The 23,633-nt window shown below is 41.5% G+C and overlaps 1 protein-coding gene across 1 annotated transcript; it reads right to left on the reverse strand.

The window, feature by feature from the left end:
* Window positions 1–265: 265 nt before the first annotated feature.
* Window positions 266–21,649, reverse strand: rasl12 (RAS-like, family 12). Its single transcript, XM_080304008.1, has 6 exons — window positions 21,644–21,649; window positions 14,991–15,084; window positions 14,534–14,590; window positions 6,735–6,808; window positions 4,506–4,696; window positions 266–3,719 (listed from the first exon to the last, which is right to left on the reverse strand). Exons 1-6 carry the CDS (start codon window positions 21,647–21,649, stop codon window positions 3,386–3,388), a joined length of 756 nt encoding a protein of 251 aa, XP_080160134.1. The 3' UTR covers window positions 266–3,385.
* Window positions 21,650–23,633: the final 1,984 nt, after the last annotated feature.

The following is a 23,633-nucleotide window of genomic DNA, read 5'->3' on the forward strand; positions in this document are numbered from 1 at the left end:
CTACATGATATGCAGAGAGAGTAGATTAAATCATGTTCGAGTGAAGTAAGTCAATAATATAGCTAAATTAAATAAAATCTTGCTACACCTTTGGATCGTGGTTTGAGGAAGGCCTCCATCTCAAGCCGAAAAAAAAAGTCTACCTTGTAATTTGAGCACAAAAATTTCATGTTTCTATCTTGAACGTTAGGAAATCATGTAGGATCTGTATGAAATTCAACAACTTAATTTCTTCTTGTTGAGATGACCTGATACAAACAATCAATCAATCAATCAGAACTTTATTTGTCACATGTAAGTTGCCCTGCAGTGAAATGGGGACCCCCCGACCTTACATACACAACACAGACATCACATGGGGAGACAGGTCAGGGACCGGTAGTATTACAGAAAAACACTGAAATACAAAACAATGGGAAAGTCCAAGAGGGAAAAAGGAGACCTCTACTCATGCTGAGCTCCTGGGAGGACAGCATGAGAACAGGAAACAAAAAACTCCTCTGCACAGAAAGCACATAAATGTCCACAGCACAACATTATGGAGCACGTGACCAGTAACAGGGGTGGGTGGGGGGTGAGGAGTTGTCCCAAGCAAACACAGCAGCCATCCTGCCCTGCAGCTATTCTTCCAGCGCTGGGCCCAAACCCGCCGTGTTCTCTAGGAGGGAACAAGCATCGACGGCGTTTGGAAAGGGAGGGGGGATGGGGGGCATGGAGGTAGCTCCATGCCCTCCTGGGTTTTAAATGCACCTTAGAACACACATGCATCAACACTACAATGAGCGGGTGGAGGGAGGTTTGGAGTCTTCTCTCACCCCCATTCTCTGCGGCCTGCTGGAGGGGGAGGGCTAGTAGGAGGAGTTGGCCGTCCGACTGCGGTCTGGAGTGTGGGGCCTCCCTGCTGCTACGGAGTCGGGGTGGTCTGCCTCTCCCCACCGCAGGGAAAAGGGTAACACCACCTGGGTCTGGGTGCAGTTCCCCCCTCCAGGGGCAAGGGTACCTAGACCCGGTTTGTAGAGTACGCTTGGGGAGTGTGATTGTGTGTACAGCGTCTCTTTATGTCTGTCTCCACGTTGGTTGAGTGTGGAGTAAGTGCATATGAGAGCATGAGGGAGGGAATGGATGTTTGTGTCTGTGTGTGCCTGTATGTCTGTGTCTATATGTCAGGTTGGGTATCAGACGCCACCTCTCTGGGGACACCTCAGGCCCTCCAAGGTTTGGAGGCCTATCTCCACCTACCACCACTTCCCCTGCCAGTGGCGGACTCCCTCAGGTGTCGGTGTGTTGGTGGTTCTTTGTGTCTGGGGATGGGCGTCCAGGTACACACCAGCTCACTCCTTGGCGGCCGCTTATCGGGGCCTGGAGCCTGGGGCTCGCTCGGGCCCCTTCGGGGGTGGGGTGCCCCCGGCCTCTCGGCCTGGGGCTCGGTCACTCAGGCACAGCTGGCTGCCGGCGGAGCTCACGGGCGCGTCACTGCAACTCCCCCTGGCTTCTGCTCCGCGGCTGCTGAGTGAGCCCTCATCTGGGACTCTCCTCAGCTCTTACTGGGACAGTGGCGCGGCTGCCCCTCTGTTGGTCTTCCATGGTTTCTTGTGTTCTGGGGGCCTCTGGATGTCTGGAGTTTTGATCTCCTCCATACCTGCTTCACACCCTGGAGGACGGGGCTGTGGCCCCCCCACACTCCCTAGCAGATCGTTACATGGAGAAACCTTTGGAATACAAGCGCACTGATCCACACAGGTATGCACACAAGTGTTCACTGCTCGTAGACCCAAATTACACCTTTCTTGGCTGCTACTTCGAAGCACATCTGTCCTGCGTGCTGCACAACAACATTGAATATTTAGTATTTACTGCTGTTTACACTTAGCTAGATTAATGCAATGGTGTTGTGTTTAGTATGTTGCTTTGTTTCTTTTTTTTTTGTCTTTTTTTGCTTGTTTTCTATTCTTCTCTCAACAGGTGATCCAGGAGATTTTTATTTTTTTTCTCCCCCCCTTTCTCACTGTCCCTCTCCCCTTCTGTTTTTCCTTTCCTTCCTCTTTCTTTCTCCCTTTCCTATCTCTCACTCATGTCTGTCCCGTCTGTAACATCTGGAAATGAAATATAATAAATAATAAAAACAAAGATCGACCAAATGGACCAATACGGCAATGCCACGATGATCCATTTGGCAAAGTAAATCCATTGGGTATCCTTGTTGGTCTTCAGACAACAATTCTGATGGCTAAAGAACCAAATGGGACAGGCAAAAAAAAAAAAAAAAAAGGAAAGGGAGGGGGGATGAGTGTGTATCAGTGTATGTGTATGTCCAGAGTTCAGCTGAGACAGTGTCCTTCCCAATCTAGTGAGAGTGGTTAGTTGCTGGTCTCACAAAATTCACAAGATCACACGAGATTTCAAACTGCAGGAAAATCAGTGGAATTATAAGAGGCAGATATCTACAGACACACCACGTGTGTGCTATCGCTATTTACTGTGGTTTAACCTGTCAAGGGCAAAAATGCACAGAAGATTCTGCATCAAGCCATGAAATCATTGCTTTCCTACTTTTGTTATACCTGGATTGGTGGCATGGAGGTTAGTGCTGTTACCTCCCAGCAAGAAGGTCCTGAGTTCAAATCCACAGTTTGGCTAGTTTACAGTGGTTTCTCTCTGGGTGTTCTAGTTTCTTCCCACAGTTAAAAGTCATGCAGTCATTAGAGTTAGGTTAGGTTAATTGGCGATTCTAAGTTACCTGTGAGTGCAAGTGGTTGTTTGTCTATATTTGATAGACTGGTGTCCAGGGTGTACACCGCCTCTTACCCTATCACTTCAGGGTTATGCCCCCCTGCAACCAAGATAGGAGGATGGTAGTTGTTGTAGATTCATTCATTTTTTATGTTAACCAGACTTTGTTGAACATTATGTAATATGAAGACACCATGTAGTATTTAAGTGACCAAGTAGTACTGTGGTAAAAGTTATTGAACAGTGTTGAAATAAAATGACAAAATTGTGAAGGATTAAAATATTCCAAGAGCTCAACTTACTCCATCTGAACATGTTTCGCTTGCGTTTTATCAACACAAAATGCACAGGTTTACTGAACATGAATACGTTGTGTTGATTTATCTCAGTTGTTTAAATTTCTGCCAAGGCAAAGCAGTTGTGTGCAACCAATGTCCACTATTGAGTTAAGTAAATCCAACATGGCTGTTTTTTCAGTGTAAAACCTCAACATAAAATCAACATATTAAGAAAAGCCTCTGTTAAGATTGTTCAGGCTTTTTCATTGAACCTGCCAAATGTCTGTAGGGTGGAGCTGCTCTTGCTGCTTCAGAAGCCTGTCTACATAAGGACCTACAACTCTCTTACAGTATCACAGGACATGCAGTAGAATGTGTCAAAATATCTTAAACCCTTTGAGTAAGGTGAGAGTGGAAGCTCTCCGTTTGCTCTGAGCTCTGGATGTCTTCACTGTGATCAGCTTCGCGTTGGCAGGAACTGGCAGCTCCTTGTAACATGGTGTAGTAAAGGATGGGACACCCAGAAGTGCTTTGTCCTCGCTGGCACAGATGGCGGGGACCAAGCAGCCACAGGCACCGCCTTTCCTCGCCCTCCTCACTGCCTCATGGAAGACTTGCTGTACAGAGTGGAAGTCTTGACAGGCTGACACCTCGAAGAATACACATCCAAAATGAGACGCCAAGGCCTCACCATCCGACTGACGCACCTGTCTGATAGGACAAACTTCTCTGATTAGGAAAAACACCTTTACAACAAGTATCACTGTCATAGTCTGCAACCAACAGATGTCTTCATGAATTAAAACGAAGGTTTATAACAATACGGATCAGACAGCAGACAGTACGATTGGATAATGACCCAAAGGACACTCCAACACCAACCCAAGAGTTTGTGCAGACAAAGAAATAACATATTTTTCAATGTTCAGCTCAGTCACTCGTTCTCAGCACAACAGAGCTTTTCAGTTGCTAAAGCCGAAACTAAAGGCAGAGAGAGAAAAAACAGTGACTGCTGTAAATGAGCTCAGCACCCGGTGATGATCGTGGCGTCAAGACTTTAGGCAGTCATTGACTGCAAAGCATTTTAATCCAAAATTTTATTTTAAATTATACTAGTTTGTCCAATTATTTTGAGTATCTAACCGTCAACAATGGTTTGTTGAGTCCACTGCATTACAGATGGAAGTTAAACATATGTTAATTGTTTGTGTCTCATGATCAGTGGGTTCAACCAAAGTACCATCAAATTGTACCTAATTAAGTGTCTAATGAGTGTAAATCAAAAAGGTGTTCTAAAGGTAGTCAAATTTACAAATGAGGACTTTGGTGTCTTTTTCATTTCTCCAGGGACGTCTGAGACAAAGCTTTCTTCATGTGGCTAATTTCAGTGAAAAGGTCTACAGACTAATTTACACGCTGCCACACACACACACACACACACACACACACACACACACACACACACACACACACACACACACACACACAGATACCAGCCTGTATCTGTCCATGTCCTTCTTGTTGCCCAGAAGAATGATGGGAGTTTGTGGCCTGAAGGTTTTGTTGTGTGAGGCAAGTGTCTGCAGGTACAGCTGACAGCCATTAAAGCTCTCCATGTTATCGATGCTGTAGACCACCAGGAAGACGTTTGCCCATGACAGATAACGTTCACTGTTCACTGGACCTTCCTACAAACACACACACATACTCAATTTCATTTTCTGTAAATTACTGTGTGAGCTGTCATTAGATTCTAGACTAAAAGATTTTGCTATCAGCACAGTGCACTAATTATCTCAATTTCTAGAGAAATGAATGTCCAATGTTGCTGCTAATGGAGCTGACCAGTGTTTTGCTGCCAAAAGCTTGGATGGAAAAAAGTTGGATAAAAAGCTGAGCAGATTTATCAGAGTAAATGAATAAATAAATAAATAAAAAGTAAAAAACGTGCGGGTGGGGGGCATTTTGATACCTTGGGTATGCAGACAAGCTTTTATTTTGAAAGTCAGATATCTACAGGACACTCTCAAAAATAGATGTATCGATATCTTTTCCCTTGCAAAATGGGAAGTGCATCTATCAGTCAGCTTAGACCAAAACTTCTGGTGTCAGATATGCTGAAAAACCTTTAAATTGATTAGAAATCCCACTCTACTATTAATACAATACAAAATACTACGTAGAGTGCACTATACAGGTCAACAGATGTTCAAGATGGCCTTTACGTCATCTAACAACTGCTCACACTGTCACGGTAATACACCTGACAATTACATCCAGGCTCTTTTGGTTCTTTCCACCAGTTCAGAGTTTTGGTGCTGGATATCTGAAGTAGAGCAGGGCGACATGACCAAAAATATTTATCACGATATACATTTGAAAATTTGCGATAACGATATAACTGACGATATAACTGACACGAGACAAAATACTTTACAACTCCTCAACTTTATTAGTGCAAAAAAACCCATCAATGTATTTTCACTTAAACAAGCAGCTTACAAGACCGTGCAGAAAATGTTCCCACTAAGCCAGAAGGGAAAAAGAGGGAACACACACATGTAACATGGAAGCTCTTATAACATGTGGTTAGCCTAATTGGGCTTTCACCAAATCAGCAAAGATGCACAGAAAAGAAGATCAGACACCAACTAGGGAGGATCAGAAAGACAAGCGGAACGATCATCTCCTATGTAGCAGGTTTATCAGAGAAACTCAGGAGTCTTTTCCAAGCACAACATCCCAGTGTACTTTAGACCCAGCCACACACTCAGACACAAACTGGTTCATCCCAAACACAGAACTCCTAAACCCAAACTTGACAACGTAGTGTATGCTGTACAGAGCAGCGAGGATTGGTATAAACACATGGCACAACATAGAAGAGCCACCTCAACCAGACAAGACTCGGCTGTCCATCTACACCGAAAGGTCAAAGGTCACTTTTTATGAGGATGCCAATGTTCACATTTTGGACAGAGAGGACAGATGGTTTGAAAGAGGAGTGAAAGAAGCATCTTTTACGACACCAACTCTCTGCCATCTATAATCCAGTTTTGAGATCCCTTCCCAGACGCCTTAAGGCCCACTCACATCCTGGGCCATCTGACCTCAGTAAGTCACATGATCGGGTGGGGCCAGGTTTCACAATGGGTTCACTTGAAACCTTGGCTGATTGTGACACACACCTGTTTTCACACCTTGGCTCGTGCGATTAGGTAGAGGATTAGTAGGGGGTCCGTGACCCTCTTAGGGGCACTCCCCATAGGGCTTAACAGACAAGCTTCTCTACCATTTGCTCCTAGAACTGAAGAAGCTTCTCGGATGAGAAGTGAAACATCTTCAAGAAACTTAAAGTTGTCCAAAGGCTTTTCTTTCCAAGCTCCTTAGACTACAATCACCTGGATGACTGAGAACCGTCACAGACACATCTGTTGGGCATTTTTCTTGGAATTCAGACAATAATTCTGATAGCGCAGGACAAGACAATCGAAAAAAGGAAAGAAAAACAAGTCAGACACCGTCCTAGGTATCATGTAAATTTTCTAAAATTAACTAGAAGATTTTATTTTGAAAATGTTACCCCACTGACACGTCTTAATATGAACCAGTAAGTAATTGCAAGCTATTTAGGAAAAGTGCAAACCATTCTGGGGCTTTTATTTTGAAAACCAGACATAGGCCACAGAATAATTTCCTGTATGAAAACCAAATTTTGGCTCATACCTGTTCACAGGTGTCCATCACTCTCAGTGTGACCGGCTGCTGGTCCACCACCTCCTCAGACGAGTAGACGTCTTCTGTATATGCAAGGACACAGAACAGCCATGTTTAACTTTTCAAAGGCTTTCTATAGCTGTGCAGGAAGTAAACAATTCCAGTAAACACAGTAACGGAGCAGTGAATAAAAATAAGAAGAACCCGAATATTATCAGTGTAATGTTTCTGATTTTAATTATAACAATAGCTCTGCTCCATTGGCCTGTGTGCTCCTTGCCTGTGTAAAATATAATATGTCCTTTAATTTCAATTCAATTTATTTATATAGCGCCAAATCACAACAAAAGTCGCCTCAAGGCGCTTCATAGATACAGAGAAAAACCCAACAATCATATGACCCCCTATGAGCAGCACTTTGGCGACAGTGGGAAGGAAAAACTCCCTTTTAACAGGAAGAAACCTCCGACAGAACCAGGCTCAGGGAGGGGCGGGGCCATCTGCTGCGACCGGTTGGGGTGAGAGAAGGAAGACAGGATGAAGACATGCTGTGGAAGAGAGACAGAGGTTAATAACAGATATGATTCAATGCAGAGAGGTCTGTTAACACATAGTGAGTGAGAAAGGTGACTGGAAAGGAAAAACTCAATGCATCATGGGAATCCCCCGGCAGCCTATGTCTATTGCAGCATAACTAAGGGAGGATTCAGGATCACCTGGTCCAGCCCTAACTATATGCTTTAGCAAAAAGGAAAGTTTGAAGCCTAATCTTAAAAGTAGAGATAGTGTCTGTCTCCCGAATCCAAATTGGAAGCTGGATCCACAGAAGAGGGGCCTGAAAACTGAAGGCTCTCCCTCCCATTCTACTTTTAAATACTCTAGGAACAACAAGTAGGCCTGCAGAGCGAGAGCGAAGTGCTCTAATAGGGTGATATGGTACTACAAGGTCATTAAGATAAGATGGGGCCTGATTATTTAAGACCTTGTATGTGAGGAGCAGGATTTTGAATTCAATTCTGGATTTAACAGGAAGCCAATGAAGGGAAGCCAAAACAGGAGAAATCTGCTCTCTCTTTCTAGTCCCTGTCAGGACTCTTGCTGCAGCATTTTGGATTAGCTGAAGGCTTTTCAGGGAGTTTTTTGGACATCCTGATAATAATGAATTACAGTCGTCCAGCCTGGAAGTAATAAATGCATGAACTAGTTTTTCAGCATCACTCTGAGACAGGATATTTCTAATTTTAGAGATGTAGCACAGATGGAAGAAAGCAGTCTTACATATTTGTTTAATATGTGCGTTGAAGGACATGTCCTGGTCAAAAATGATTCCAAGGTTTCTCACAGCGTTACTGGAGGCCAAGGTAATGCCATCCAGAGTAAGAATCTGCTTAGAGACCATATTTCTAAGACTTTCAGGGCCGAGTACAATAACCTCAGTTTGATCTGAATTAAGAAGCAGAAAGTTAGCGGCCATCCAGGTCTTTATGTCTTTAAGACATTCCTGCAGTTTAACTCATTGGTGTGTGTTATCTGGCTTCATGGACAGATAGAGCTGGGTGTCATCTGCATAGCGGTGTAAATGTATGCTATGTCTTCTAATGATGCTGCCTAAGGGAAGCATGTATAATGTAAACAGAATTGGTCCTAGCACTGAATCCTGTGGAACTCCATAATTAACCTCAGTGTGTGAAGAGGACTCTCCATTTACATGCACAAACTGGAGTCTATTAGATAGATATGATACAAACCACTGCAGTGCAGTACCTGTAATACCTACAGCATGTTCTAATCACTCTAATAGGATATTATGGTCGACAGTATCGAACGCTGCACTGAGGTCTAGCAGGACAAGCACAGAGATGAGTCCACTGTCAGAGGCCATAAGAAGATCATTTGTAACCTTCACTAAAGCTGTTTCTGTGCTGTGATGAGCTCTGAAACCTGACTGAAACTCTTCAAACAAGCCTCTGCAGATGATCTGTTAGCTGTTTGACAACTACTCTTTCAAGGATGTTTGATATAAAGGAAGGTTGGAGATTGGCCTATAATTAGCTAAGACTGCTGGGTCTAGAGATGCTTTTTGAGTAAAGGTTTAACTACAGCCAGCTTGAAGGCCTGTGGTACATAGCCGATCATTAGAGATAGGTTGATCATATTTAAGATCGAAGAATTAATTAATGGCAGGACTTCTTTGAGCAGTTTTGTAGGAATGGGGTCTAAAAGACACGTTGATGGTTTGGAGGAAGTAATTATTGAAGTTAACTCAGAAAGATCAATTGGAGAAAAAGAGTCTAACTTAACATCAATGGTACTAAGAGTAGCTGTAGATAATATTACATCTGTGGGATGATTATTGGTAATTTTTTCTCTAATGATTAAAATGTTATTTGTGAAGAAGTTCATGAAGTCATTACTAGTTAACGTTAAAGGGATGGTTGGCTCAACAGAGCTCTGACTGTTTGTCAGCCTGGCTACAGAGCTGAAGAGAAACCTGGGGTTGTTCTTATTTTCTTCAATCAGTGATGAATAGTAAGATGTTCTGGCTTTGCGGAGGGCTTTCTTATAAAGCAGCAAACTATTTCTTCAGGCTAAATGATGATCCTCTAAATTTGTGACACGCCATTTCCTCTCCAGCTTACGATTTATCAGCTTTAAAGTACGTGTTTGAGAATTATACCACGGAGTCAGGTACTTCTGATTAGAGACCTTAGTTTTCACAGGAGCTACAGTATCCAGAGTCGTATGTAGTGAGGAGGTGAAATTATTAACAAGATAATCGACCTCTGTTGGGGTAGCGTTCAGATAGCTGCTCTGCTCTATGTTGGTACAGGGCATTGGAGATGATAACAGTGGGTGGATTATATTCTTAAACTTACACTGTTCCAAAAAATAGTAATGTCACATTATTTTACTGTGTATTTTACAGTTGTGTACTGTTTTTCTAGAATATCATTACATTTACAAAAGTAGACTGTGATCTGACATGTCAAATGTAAAATAACATAACATCACTGTAAATGTAATAAAACACAATTTACTTGTTTGTTAAATATATTTTGTTGTACATATGCATATTAAGCTCGTAAAAATACATCCAGGAATGTCTCCCATCATGCCTTGGGACATGTGCTGCTGTTTAGATGTTCTTGTTTTATTGTTTATGGTTACGTTACTTTTAACTGTTATCTTGAATGCTGTGTTTACGCCGTGGTGCAGCGTCACTGACAGCTGTTGTTTTGTAGAGAGTGACTTCTGTTGTGCTGTTGTTGAACCTTGAGGCACATTGTAGCACTGGCAAGTGTTTCAATAAATAGCTCCCCCTACCAGCTTGGGGTTAAATAACAAGCTCAATCTCTCTGTGAGCTTCGTTGTTAAGATTTCTCTGCATGCCACAATGTAAAACATTGCACGGACACGCTGTGCTAATTATATATTTTGAAAAAGAAATATAGAGGTAGGAATTGCAGTTAATATAAATAACATGACGCTAAGCATCGGCCAATGAATGTGAACTAACAACAACAAGTTCGCGGGTATGGCTGCGACCATAGGAAAAAACCCTAATATGAAGGTATTTTACTGCATTTTACAGTAATGTTCTGTTCTTCTAGAATATCATTAAAGTTACGTAAATAGACTTTGACTTCACATGTGAATGTAAATTAACGTTAAATCACTGTAATGTAATACAACATAATTGTCATGATTATTAAATGTATCTGTCTGTACATATGCATATTTAGATTGTTAAAATACATTCACAAATGTTTCATGATTTCACAAATATCTGTCCAATATTTGAAAGATTGAACTGTTGAATTCAAATGTAAATGGCCTGTATTTGTATAGCACTTTACTAGTCCCTAAGGACCCCAAAGCGCTTTACACAACCAGTCATTCACCCATTCACACACACATTCACACACTGGTGATGGCAGCTACATTGTAGCCACAGCCACCCTGGGGCGCACTGACAGAGGCGAGGCTGCTGGACACTGGCGCCACCGGGGCCTCTGACCACCACCAGTAGGCAACGGGTGAAGTGTCTCGCCCAAGGACACAACGGCCGAGACTGTCCGAGCCGGGGCTCGAACCGGCAACCTTCCGATTACAAGGCGAACTCCCAACTCTTGAGCCACGATCGCCCCTAATGCTATGGAAAAGTATATAACATGATCCCTATAAGCTTGTGTTACATCACATAAGTATTATTATCGTTGCTAGTTAGGGCGATCGTGGCTCAAGAGTTGGCAGTTCGCCTTGTGATCAGAAGACTGCCGGTTCGCGCCCCGGCTCGGACACTCTCCGTCGTTGTGTCCGTGGTCAAGACTCTCCGCCTACTAGTGATGGCCAAAGGGGCCGATGGTGCGATATGGCAGCCTCGCCTCTGTCAGTCTGTCCCAGGGCATGCAATCAATTATTATTTAAACCAACTGTTAACTGTATATTTCTGTACATTTACGCATTATGTTTCATATTTCCACATTCAGTGACCTTGTTTATAGGTAATTTCATTGTTTGATCACGTAAAAATGTTCCTAAAAGCACTTGGAAAAAGCAGAATCCCATGTCAAATTAGCGCAACAAACTCTATTTTAATTACTGAAAATAACCGTATTTTTATGGGACAGTTATTTTCTGTTATTTTACGGTCGTATTTTGGCGCCCCAGCTGCCGGAATATTACCGTTTTTTTAAGATGGTTTTTTTTTTCCAATTTATAGATGATTTCATTGTTTAATCACATTAACATGTTCCTGATTTAATGTTTAGCAGCACTTGAAAAAGGCGAGATCCCATGTCAAATTAGCGCAACTAATTGTATTTTCATTACTGGAAATAACCGTATTTTTATGGGGAGTTATTTTCTGTTATTTCACAGTCGTATTTTGGCCCCCCAGCTGCCGGAATATTACCGTTGTTTTAGGATGGTTTTTTTTAACAGTGTAGTTACAGCACTTTCAGAAAGACATCTACTGTGATAAAGTCTACTCCCCACTGCTGTGTAATCAATTATTGCAAATGTAAATGTTATCAGGAAATGATCAGACAGGAGAGGGTTTTCAAGAAACACTGTTAAATGTTCAGGTTCTATGCCATATGTTAAAACAAGATCTAGAGTGTGATTAAAGTGGTGGGTGGGTTCTTTTACATTTTGAGTGAAGCCAATTGAGTCTAATAACAGATTAAATGCCATGTTGAGGCTGTCATTTTTAGCATCTACATGGATGTTAAAATCACCCACAATAATTATTTTATCTGAGCTCAGAACTAAATTAGATATAAAGTCTGAGAAATCAGACAGAAACTCTGTGTAAGGCCCAGGTGGACGACAGATGATAACAAGTAAGACTGGTTTCTGAGTTTCACAGCTGGGGTGGACAATGCTAAGCATCAGGCTTTCAAATGAATTAAAAGTCTGTCTTGGTCTTTCATTAATTAATAGGCTGGTGTGAAAAATTGCTGCCACACCGCCCCCTCGGCCTGTGCTTCGAGATTTCTGGTAGTTAGAATGACTCGGGGGTGTTGATTCATTTAAACTAACATAATCATCCTGCTGCAACCAGGTTTCTGTAAGGCAGAGTAAATCGATTTGTTGATCAATTATTAAGTCATGTACTAACAGAGACTTGGAGGAGAGAGACCTAATATTTAATAATCCACATTTCACTGTTTTACTCTTTGGTTCAGATGTGGATACTGTATTGTTCTTTCTTTGTAATTGTTTATGTTTAAGTCGTTTGTTGATGGTTTTTAGTTTGTTTTTTGTCTGTTTGGGAGCTGACACAGTCTCTATGGAGATGGGTTTTTGGAGGGGTAGCAGGAGGAGAGAAGCTGCAGAGAGGCGTGTCAGACTGCAACTCTGCTTCCTGGTCCCAACTCTGGATAGTCATATTTTGGGGGGTTTAATAAATTTGTCCATATTTCTAGAAATGAGAGCTGCTCCATCCAAAGTGGGATGGATGCCGTCTCTCCTAACAAGACCAGGTTTCCTCCAGAAGGTTTGCCAATTATCTATGAAGCCCACATCGTTTCTGGGACACCACTCAGACAACCAGCAATTTAAGGAGAACATGCGGCTAAACATGTCACTCCTGGTCTGATTGGGGAGGGGACCAGAGAAATTTTTTTTTTTTTAACTTTTATAATCTTGTGTAGCTTGTGGGAAATGCAGCTTGCACAGTACAGGGGGTGAAAAGGCTTCTTGCAGCTTTTTGAAAAAACCTTGATCATGTTCAGTGGTTGTTTTCAGTCTGAATGAAGGTTAAGAAAGAAAGAAGCCCACTGCATGAAGGTTCTAGGATTATCTGCATATTCAGATGCACCTTAGGGCTATACAAAGAAGGAAATTCAACATAGCCAGGCTTTCTTTGCTTTATCTAATCTGACAAAACTCCAGATAAACAGGTATCTCCAGATAAAGGTTATCAAGCTTCTTTGTTAATTCGGGCATTCTGTTTCAGTCTCTAAGTGCACTCATATTAAGGGGCATTTGATGCATCATTTTACTTTAAAAGGGACCGACTGAGTGCAGCCATTGGCATCATCAGAGGAATGAATGCTAGAGAGCTATAAAGAACCTCAAAATGTTGTAAAAGGCAACAATGCTACTGCAGATAAAACAAAGTGCAGAAATTCATGAATTCATGACAAAGAATAGAAAAATAATTATGTTCATTGAAATAAATGAGTCTGTTCCATCACAGCTGAGGGTTAAAAGTCTAAAATGTTAAAGTGCATACGCTTAAACATTACATGTCAGTCACTGTTTTCAGGTCTGACTTTGTCCCTTACACGAGAAAAGAGGAGATATAGAAATCGCTTTTGTTTGTCACCAGGTCAAAGAGAATAATAAGTGCTTCTAGACCATGATACAGTTTGTAATTCTGCCTCTGTACACCATCACAGAGGATTTTAACTCAATTCATCAATATGTGATTAAAGTGCAGTCGCCTTTACTCACCAGCATCTCTTTGGAACTCCTACTAAGACTTTCGGTGAATAGCCACAAAATAGAAGCTCAACACAACATATTTTATAAACTCTAGATCATTTATTTACTCAGTTTGTCACAGAAAGACAGAGGAACACGCCTCTCTAGGGGCAGCTGTAGATCAAAAGGTAGAGCAGGTAATCCACTAGGGATCGATACATGGCTGCTCCAGTCTGCATGCCAATGTACCGCTGGGCAAGATACTGAACCCCAGGCTGCTCTCTGATTCATTGACTGGAGCCAGGCCACTCTCCTGACAACAAAACCATTGGCTCTGCAGCTACTTCTGAGCCTCTGAAAATTGGGACTGTGTACAAATGTCTAAAATGTGAAAGTTTGTTTTTAAACAAATCTACAAATCGAAGTCATTTCTCATTCATAATGTTAGATCTGCGCACACAAATCCCAGTGAGAACGTTAAGGCTCCACAGGTTGTACATATGACTCTTCAGCAGAGATGCTAAATATCACTTACAGCATACTGCGAGTAAAAGAATCAATGAAAATGAAACGTATTCAGTCCATTTTCATTTGAAACTCTGAACGTAATCGGCTCCAGAACAGCATGGGGGTGGGGTGATGCACTCAAGAGTGAAAATGTGTCCCACAGAAACTTAACAAAAGTCACATTAAAAGGAAACACAACAGGCTGAAGACAATTACAACTGTAAAACACAAACAACAATATGGTGAAACTGGCTTCCAAGACACAATACAAATACTTGAGCATGAAGGGGAAATATACTGGGTGGAAATTTCACTTTAAATACAGCACTTTCATCACCATCGACCAGCAATGCTGTCTGTTTTCTTACCTAGGTTGGGGTCATATTCAGTGATGAAGCGCTTTGTGAGAAATTTTACTGTCAGTGCTGTAAAACAAGAACAAAGACAGAAGAGAATTTACGGAGCCTCAAGAGACCAGGGTTAGTGAGGGGCATGAGAAAACCACTGCTACAAAAACACATTGAACGTTTGAGGGAAAATGCTAAATAAAACCCACCCAGGGAATTATGGAACTGTCCATCTCATGAAACAACTTCCTCTGGAAAGTTGAAATGTTTTGTTTCTACTTACTACTGAAAATCTTTTACTTTATTTCCTGGTGGATCTGGTGTTCATGCAGGCTCACTGAAGTTGTAACATTGTGATTCTTAAACATGAATTGCTAAAACAGTTATTTGGTTACAAGTAAAAACAATCTAGCAAATCAGTCAGCCCTCAGTTTAAAAAGGAAGATTAAACATCTGTTGAAGTGAAAGATTAAAAGACCTGACTTCCCGCAGCCCATCACACCAAGAATCACCAGGTTACATTCAGCAGGATTACACGTCTTCACCTTCCCAAACATCATCGACAGGAATATCTTCAGAGAGACCGTTACACAGACTTATTCCTGACAGATGCCCCTGCTTTCAAATGATGCTAACAGGGAGAAAATAGACATCCAAACATGCTGAATCTGAGAAATATGCTTGTTTTCTCTTCTCTCAGATGAAAATACTGAAAATAAAAAGACTATAAGATCCAGATGTGTGCTGTGATCACAGTGTGCCTCTACTGCTCCGGGGAAAGCAGAAACGGTGTCGTGTGCAAATGATGCACTGACCTCTCCATTTTAGGAAAAAGATTTCAAACGGAGCCTGAAAAAGCTAAACTGAACTGGATGGAAGCACCACCAGGGCCCTATTTCAGGAAGCCAGTTTAGAAAACTCAGAGTGAAAAACGATACTCAGGGTTGAGTAACCCCGAACTGTCCAACTCGGAATATTCGGTTTCAGAAAGGCTGATAACACTTAGTTCAATCAACGCGGAGTTGCTTTAACCCCAAGTTAACTCATTCACTGCCAGCCATGAGTCAACGTATGTTTTCAATTGACGTCTATAGACGTCAATGGCAGTGAATGAGTTAAGCGCGCGCACGAGGATACATAAAGCCCTGATTAGTGGAGCACAGATTAAGCGAGTCACCATGGAGACGGAGGGAAAGAAGGCGCGGTCAATGTATTTTACAGCGCTTGAGGCCGAAATTCTGATGGCAGCATATGCCGATAACATGCAAATTTTGCAGAAAAAAAGTAACACAGCCCCAGCTGCAAAACAAAGGGAGCATACATGGCAAAACATAGCCGACAGAGTCAATGCGTGAGTGTTAATTTAAACATTGATCTAGGGATTTCCACCCATTTTACACGTTATTTTATTATATTTTATTTTGTATTTTATACATTTTTTTTCATGATGTGATGTGAGCGCAGGTGCAACCCAACAGGCCCCAAATGTTCCTGGCAGCAAGTAAAAATGAAATATAAAAATATAGTCCAAACAGGTAAGGTGTAATTGTATTATGAGCCATAGTGCTTGGTCTGTTTGTCCGATGTAAATCAATTGCAGTTAGAGGCTACATTACTTTTCTTTCTGTAAGCACTTATTGAAATTATCTGAGCATATTACAAGTAAATATTTGCTTACTCTGTATGCTCAAATGTGACCCGTTATGGCCACTAGAAAAAAAGCGGAGGCCCGAAAAACAGGTGGGGGTCCTCCACCACCACCACTCACAGAGGCTGAGCAGTTGGCTTCCACATTTGTGATAATGTTGGCAGCATCACATATGATCTTCACAGTGCAGAGAACACAAATTAGCATCCATTACTATAATGAAATAATTTGTTAGTTTGAAATGCTACAGGGAACTATGTACCTGTACATTAATGCTGTGGAAAGACTTCCTGTTCACATAGTCTCCTTCATTTACTGAAGGAGCAATGATTGGAATGTGAGTGCCATCTATACAGCCAATCACGCCTGGGAACCCTGAGAATAAATGTAAAATGTAAGTAGTAGTTCAAGTATCACCACATCATGAATTAAGCACGCTCTAATCACTCTCTCCCGGCGGAGAGCTCTGCAGAGAATTTGGGCTTCAACATCTACTGGCTCTTCAAGGAAGGGGCACGCCATGTCTGACACTTCCTACAGTCAGGTTCCCGACACAGAGGCGGAGAAGGTCAGGGTTAGTTGAAGTAAACCTGCTAGGGGGCAGGTTAGCTTCACGGAGAGTGTCGTCATAGTAACTCACTCAGGCTTCATCTGAACTCGCTTTGTGAAACTGAAAACCCAGAGTTTTCGTTAACTCAGGGTATACTTACTCAGAGTTTGCACTAAACCGGCTTCCTGAAATAGGGCCCTGGTTTACTAAGCTGAAGCTGTCCCCATGCTAGTGGAGCAAATTGTCTGATTTCACTCAAGAGAGGGCTCAGAAGTCCATCCTTTCATAAATAAACCATATATTTGTAACTGTTTCTCTTACCTCTGTACAGGGACAGTCCAAGCTTTTCTGGGTGCCAAAGGATATTTGTGTAGCACATTTTCATTCCCATTTCAAGTTCAAATCTCCCATTAAAAGAAAGCACATTTGTGATCATATTAGCAGCTTCCTTTTAACAAGATAAACCTTATCGATGCAAATGTTTGGAGAGCACTGTTACAGCAGCCAAATTATTAGGACAACCTACATAAAATTGTTTAAAGATAAGATGAATTTTATTTATCCTGAGGGATGTTTTTCTTTTTACCAAAATTAGAAGCCTTTAAGCTGTGAATAGTTTTGTCAGAGGATAACCTAGAGCAGCGGTCCCCAACCCCCGGGCCTCGGACCGGTCCGTGAGTCGTTTGGTACCGGGCCGCGAGAGTTGAGGCTCAGGTGTGAAATGTATAGTTTTCAGGGTTTTTATCGGTGTTAGGGTTCAGATATTGAGGAAGGAGAGTACAAACCACCATGGTCCAGATGATCTTGGTCAAACAATGATTTTAATGAATACACACGTGTGGGAAGAACACTCTGTACGCAGACAGCAATTGATCTTCGACTTACTCAAAGCATACACAGATTTTTATAGCATCAGGGTTTGAATTAATGACGCCCCTTAGTATTTAGTATTTATTTATTTATTGTCATTGTCAAGAACAATGAAATTGCGTTTGGGGCTTCCATACAACCAAAAAAAAGAAGAAAATAATAAATACCCCTTAAAACCCAAGTGTACATATTTAACCCAGTGTGACTCCAATGCAATAAGACAATCCTTAGCAATAATGTTCGTAGAAATTCAGACAAAGACCTGAGAAACATGACAAAATACAACAATGCAACCCATTCAATATTATTGTACTGTGAGATATGATATCAGATATGATAGTTATCTATTTAAGAAAGAGGGGGGGGGGGGGGGCAGGAGGGGGAAGAGAACAAAGATATGATGCACCAATGCAGACCAGTTCATTGCTATTAAGAAGTTGGATATGGTTATTGTCCGTGAGAGGGGGGCAGAGAGTTCAGGAGCCTCACAGCCTGTGGATACAGGCTGTTGGCCAGTCTGGATGTTCTGGCCTGTATAGACCTGTACCTTCTCCCTGAGGGCAGCAGATGGAAAAGGTGGCGCGCAGGGTGATGTTGGTCCCGCAGGATACTGTGCACCCTCCTCAGACAGCGAGTGGGGAAGATATTACTGATCTCTGGCAGACTTGTTCCAATAATTCTGCCAGCTTCTTTCACCACCCGCTGGAGTGCTTGCTGATCGGGCCTTGGTGCAGCTGGGGAACCACACTAGAAATCCATACATCAGAACGCTGCTGATGGCACAGTTGTAGAAGTTCAACAGAGATATATTGCCATTGAATTTAGACAATGAAAGCCTGGCTCACAGAGCAGCTGCAACACGAACAAAAAACATTAAATAGCAACATAATGTATTATATTATATTATAGTGCAAACAGATATCAAGTGGAAGACAGTCTGGATGGTCCCCCATAAATATTTGATTGTAAATGTAACCCAGGTCCCACGTAGCTATGGTAAAGCTAGGGTATGTAGTACAATGAGACTGGGCCTGGGTTCGTAGTGCTACTAGTAATGATACCTGATACCCTCTAATTTAACTAATAAGGACCACCACAACTGTATTTTACACAAATTTATCCCTCACCGGGTATTTGTTTAGACAAAAAGAAATGAATAAAATAAACAGTTACTTTTATAAAATGAATTGAATTCAAATGAACAAACAAAAATACTGTAAATGTGACTACATGGATTTTCAATAAAAGATTATCAACACAAAATACCTCTTTCTTTAGTGCCAACTGTTATTTCAGTTACAACAGCTCACACCTTTAAAAGGGATGAATTTCAACCTTTGATAATAACTTTGATTAAAACTACAACACTTACTCAATTTAAACTAAATTTGTAACAGTGGGCCCCCACACACAAACACACACACACTTTAACCTGTCCACACTACACCGGTAGCACAGTGCTTGTTGCAGGCCTGATTCGAAGTTCGGGTGCGGTGAGGCCTAAAACTGATGGCCGCTTCACTCAAACTGAGCAATAAACAAAATACGTGCACTTTAGTTCCAGTTAGTACTCACAAGTCCAATGAGTTTGTTAGTGGGGCAATCAGAAACGGGCAGTTAGCAGTTAGTTCACCAGTAGTGAAGACATTCAGGGGTAAGAAAACAGTCAGGGGCGAGGAAATAGCAGGGTCCATCCGGGCAGAAACCTCTCTCTCCCTCTCCTTTCAGAGCGTCCCTCGGCTTCTAAACATATTAAAACACTTGAGCTAACAATACCAAATGCTATCACATAACGATTTAGCATTAGCATGCTTTGACTGAAAATCACAGAGCTAAACATACAGCATGGCATCACAGCACATAACGCGGTAAGCTGCGCTAATTAGCAAGACGCTAGTTAGCATCACTATAACGAATAGTTACAGTACAAATGTCAAGGCACACAGTCTCATTTACCTCTTGCAGATCACAAATAAGTAATATCAGGACCACGGGTAGTCGACCTCAATGATACACTTAGATGCAAAATCCACACCACGTTTGCCTTACGACATCTCTCTCTTCGGACTTAGCTTCTGTGTCCGCTCCCACAGATTCACACAAACTGTTACCACTCGTCCCGCCCCCATAACAGAGAAGAGTGACATTGACTGGCTCGTCAGCACAACAACCAATGACAATACAATATTGAGATAACTGACATTAGATGGGTAAATAAGCTTAGGTTACACCCCAACATATTTAGTGTGCACAGAAAATGAACTCTAAATCATGAAACCCTTTTATTTATTGGACTCTTAACTGTAAATGAAATACATTTGTACTTGCATTTGATTTTTAAACCTTTTATCAACTATTTATATTTTAACCACTTTTTATAACAGTAGACTTTTTCTTTATACTGCAAGCCCGAATAATTGCAGACAGGGCTACATAAATAAGGTGAAAGAAGTCTCTTTTAAAATTCTACATAAATGTTATCCAGCCAGTCACTACATGGTCAAATTTAAAAGGGACATAAATACTAATTGTACTTTCTGTGGGGATCATCCAGAAACTGTGACACATCTTTTTTGGTACTGTTCTTTTACACAGAGATTTGTTATTGTCCATATTTTAAGGGAGTTTTCTTTACGATGGGAAAATGTTTTATTCTGTTTCTTTAAGTTTTTCTAGCAATACAAAGTCCTGTGTCACCCCTAAGGTTCAAACATGTAAAGTGAAACACACACGTTTCATAGCACATGAAAATAAAAACTAACTAACTATTAAATCATGATACATCCTAAGTGCAGAGCCAGCACTGGATAGTTCAGGTGTACTATAATCAAGCGGTAATGACAAGAACTGCTAAGATACCAAGAACATACCCACAGAAACAAACAATGCTGTTACCAATATTTTTATCTGTACGATATCAATGGAACTGATAATATGAAATATTAGTCAGATATTGCTTTTTTTTCTAGTATGAATATAAAAAGAAATAAATTAAATAATTACTGAAGTGTATGCAGTGACTTTTAAGATGACTTTATTGACCAAATCATGGTCAAATCATAGCACTGGGTTACTTAAAAAAAAAACCAGCATGAGAACAGATTTTGTTATCACGAACACTTTTCTGCCCACCGTTTCAGCAAATTATTCTTTAAAGCATGAACCCCAGGCAGAGCACTGAGTACCAAGACCCACGAACACCTTTTGAATTACTTCAAAAGTGTACCTTAAGTCCTTTAGATAGTCCAGGTTAAGTGCATAGATGAGTCCAAGAAAAAGTGCAACTGCATTAGGGAAATCACAGACGTCATTGAGGACAATCTGATCCTCAATCACCAGGGCAATGCTTGTTATTGTTGGGCTTGAGCAGATGGTCCGAAATTGTGTCAAACATTGATATTTGACATCACAACAGAGAGATGAATCTGGCAGGTCTACCAGAACGAGTAAGAGCTGACCTAGAAAAGAACCCAGACTTTGTGGTCGCAAATTCTACAAAATGGGAGAGACACGTGATACATAGACTTCAGCTTGATATTTGACATCACAACAGAGAAGCAAGTCTGGCATTGATATTTAACATCACAACAGAGAAGCAAGTCTGGCATTGATATTTGACATCACAGCAGAGAGACTGGATGTGATGTCAGAAAGATGACTGTGATGTCAGAACCCTCTAAATGTTGTAATTTACAGATGGTAAATGGCCTGTATTTGTATAGCGCTTTACTAGTCCCTAAGGACCCCAAAGCACCTTACACATCCAGTCATCCACCCATTCACACACCGGTGACGGCAAGCTACATTGTAGCCACTGCCACCCTGGGGCGCACTGACAGAGATATTTAATTCCAAATGATTTGACTGCATCATTGCGTCTTTGAGTTACAAACTCTCTATCAACTTTGTGAATAAATTCACGTCCCCCTGTGACCTCATAATTACACCACAGTTCAGATAGCATGAATGAGTCATGAGGTCACACCAACAGTGACATCAGCAGTGACATCACTAAAGTTGCCAGGTGAGTCCATAAATAGAACCCGTGACGTGGAGCAGGTACCGCCATTTTGCACCTTGTGAGCAGCCTGAAAGTGTTGGCCCAACTGGTCTTAAACTAAGAAACACTAAAGTTAAATTTGAAAACCATTTAAAACAAAACATCCCCATTCTAAAATGTCATGTGACAATCTGATTGGCTTACGGAGTGATGATGTCACAAGGACTATGTTGCCTTTGATCTGAAGTCTATAAATAGGGGTCAGAAGCAGCAATTAATCAGTTTGTTCACAGCCTTCAAACGTTCGACCAGAGATCCATTTGGAAATATTTCTAAGCCTTTTCAGAGTCACTGTGCACAGGCTCCAACATGCCTCCACGAAAAGGCCAACAAAGACAAAAAGATTATGCTGCCTGTCCTTTGTGTTCTGGCCGGCCAATCTCTCCAGGAGAAATTGTGCGGCCAATCTCTCCAGGAGAAATTGTGCGGCCAATCTCTTCAGGAGAAATTACCACGGATGGTGTCTTATCAGTCCTAAGAGCATTACAGGAAAGTCAGAAGGAAAAATCTGACCTACATTACAAAATTAAACAAATTGAAGAAGAGAAGCTTCAACTAGTGGAAAAGTGCAGACAACTGGAAGCACGAAATAAAGACCTGGAAGAAAAACAGCAACGCCAGCCTGATATAAAAATGATCAACGAGGGCTCGGGAGTGAAGTTTGGTGAAGGACGAGAGAAGATTTTTTCTCGTTTTCTTTCATCAGGAACACAGAGTGCTGAATTAAAAGAAACATCTGCCCAGCTTCAAGGAAAGAAAGCTACTATTGAGGAGATACAGTGGGATCTCCAAAACATTGAGAAACAGAATCAGGTGCTTCGAGGAAAGCTCAATGCAGCGGAGAAAACAATTGAAAAAATCCACCAACAGAAGACTGAACAGGAAATACAAATGCAGGACGAACTCAAAGCCATGCAGAAATTGTACAACGATCTGAAAGTCAAGTGTGGTGAAACAAAGCGCAAAAATAAAGAGCTTCTTGAAGAGAAAAAGCAACAGGAAGAAGAAAAACGTATTATCCAGGACTTTGAGAGAAGGCATCTAGAATTGCAAGAATTTTATAATAAAGAATATGAGGAAACACTTCAACTGAAAAGAGAAAAGGAAATACAAATGAAGGACAAACTCAAAGCCACACGGAAATTGTACAACAATCTGATAGTCAGGTTTGGTCAAATAAAGCGCAAAAATAAAGAGCTTCTTGAAGAAAAAAAGCAACAGGAAGAAGAAAAACGTATTATCCAGGACTTTGAGAGAAGGAATCTAGCATTGCTAGAACTTTGTGATGAAACTCCTGAACTGCAAAGAGAAAAGGAAATACTGGAAAAACGATGTTCAGAGATGCAGTGTAGGATTGATGGAATGAAGAGAAAACACTCAAAGGTCATTAATGAGATGTTGTTGAAGTCCAATGACTTGAAGAGCCAAATAATTGAAATGCAGGCACAAAAGCAACAACAAGAGAAAATACATGAAGACCTGCAGCGTACGAGTCAAGAAATCCAGAGAAAAAACGAGCTGTTAGAAGAGATGCACAACAAAAAGCAAGAAAAGCTTAGAAAAAAACAAGCAACCTTAAAAGAAATGAAGCAAAGATGCCAGCAACTCGAGCAGCAGAATGCAGAAACAAACGATCAGCTGAGAACCCTTATCCTGGAGAACGAGCTCGTGGAAAAATACCTGAAAAAGAAGAAAAAAGGCTGGTTCTGCCGCTTATTCAGATGATTTAGCCTCGTCCTCCTCCACCTGTGCCCCATCTTACTTTGCACCTCTCCTGTCCCCCCAACACATATTCTCCACCTTCTTCATCTTTTTTCACCCCAACCAGTCCCAGCAGTTGACTGTCCCCTCCTGAGCCTGGTTCTGCTGGAGGTTTCTGCCCGTCAAAAGGCAGTTTTTCCTCACCACTGTCGCCTCGTGCTTGCTCAGAGGGGATTGTTGGGGTTTTCTCCCCTCCTCCTTTCCCCCCTTCATTTACTTGTTTAACTTTTCT

This window comes from Astatotilapia calliptera, chromosome 1, assembly GCF_964374335.1.
Source record: "Astatotilapia calliptera chromosome 1, fAstCal68.1, whole genome shotgun sequence".
Lineage (NCBI taxonomy): Eukaryota > Metazoa > Chordata > Actinopteri > Cichliformes > Cichlidae > Astatotilapia > Astatotilapia calliptera.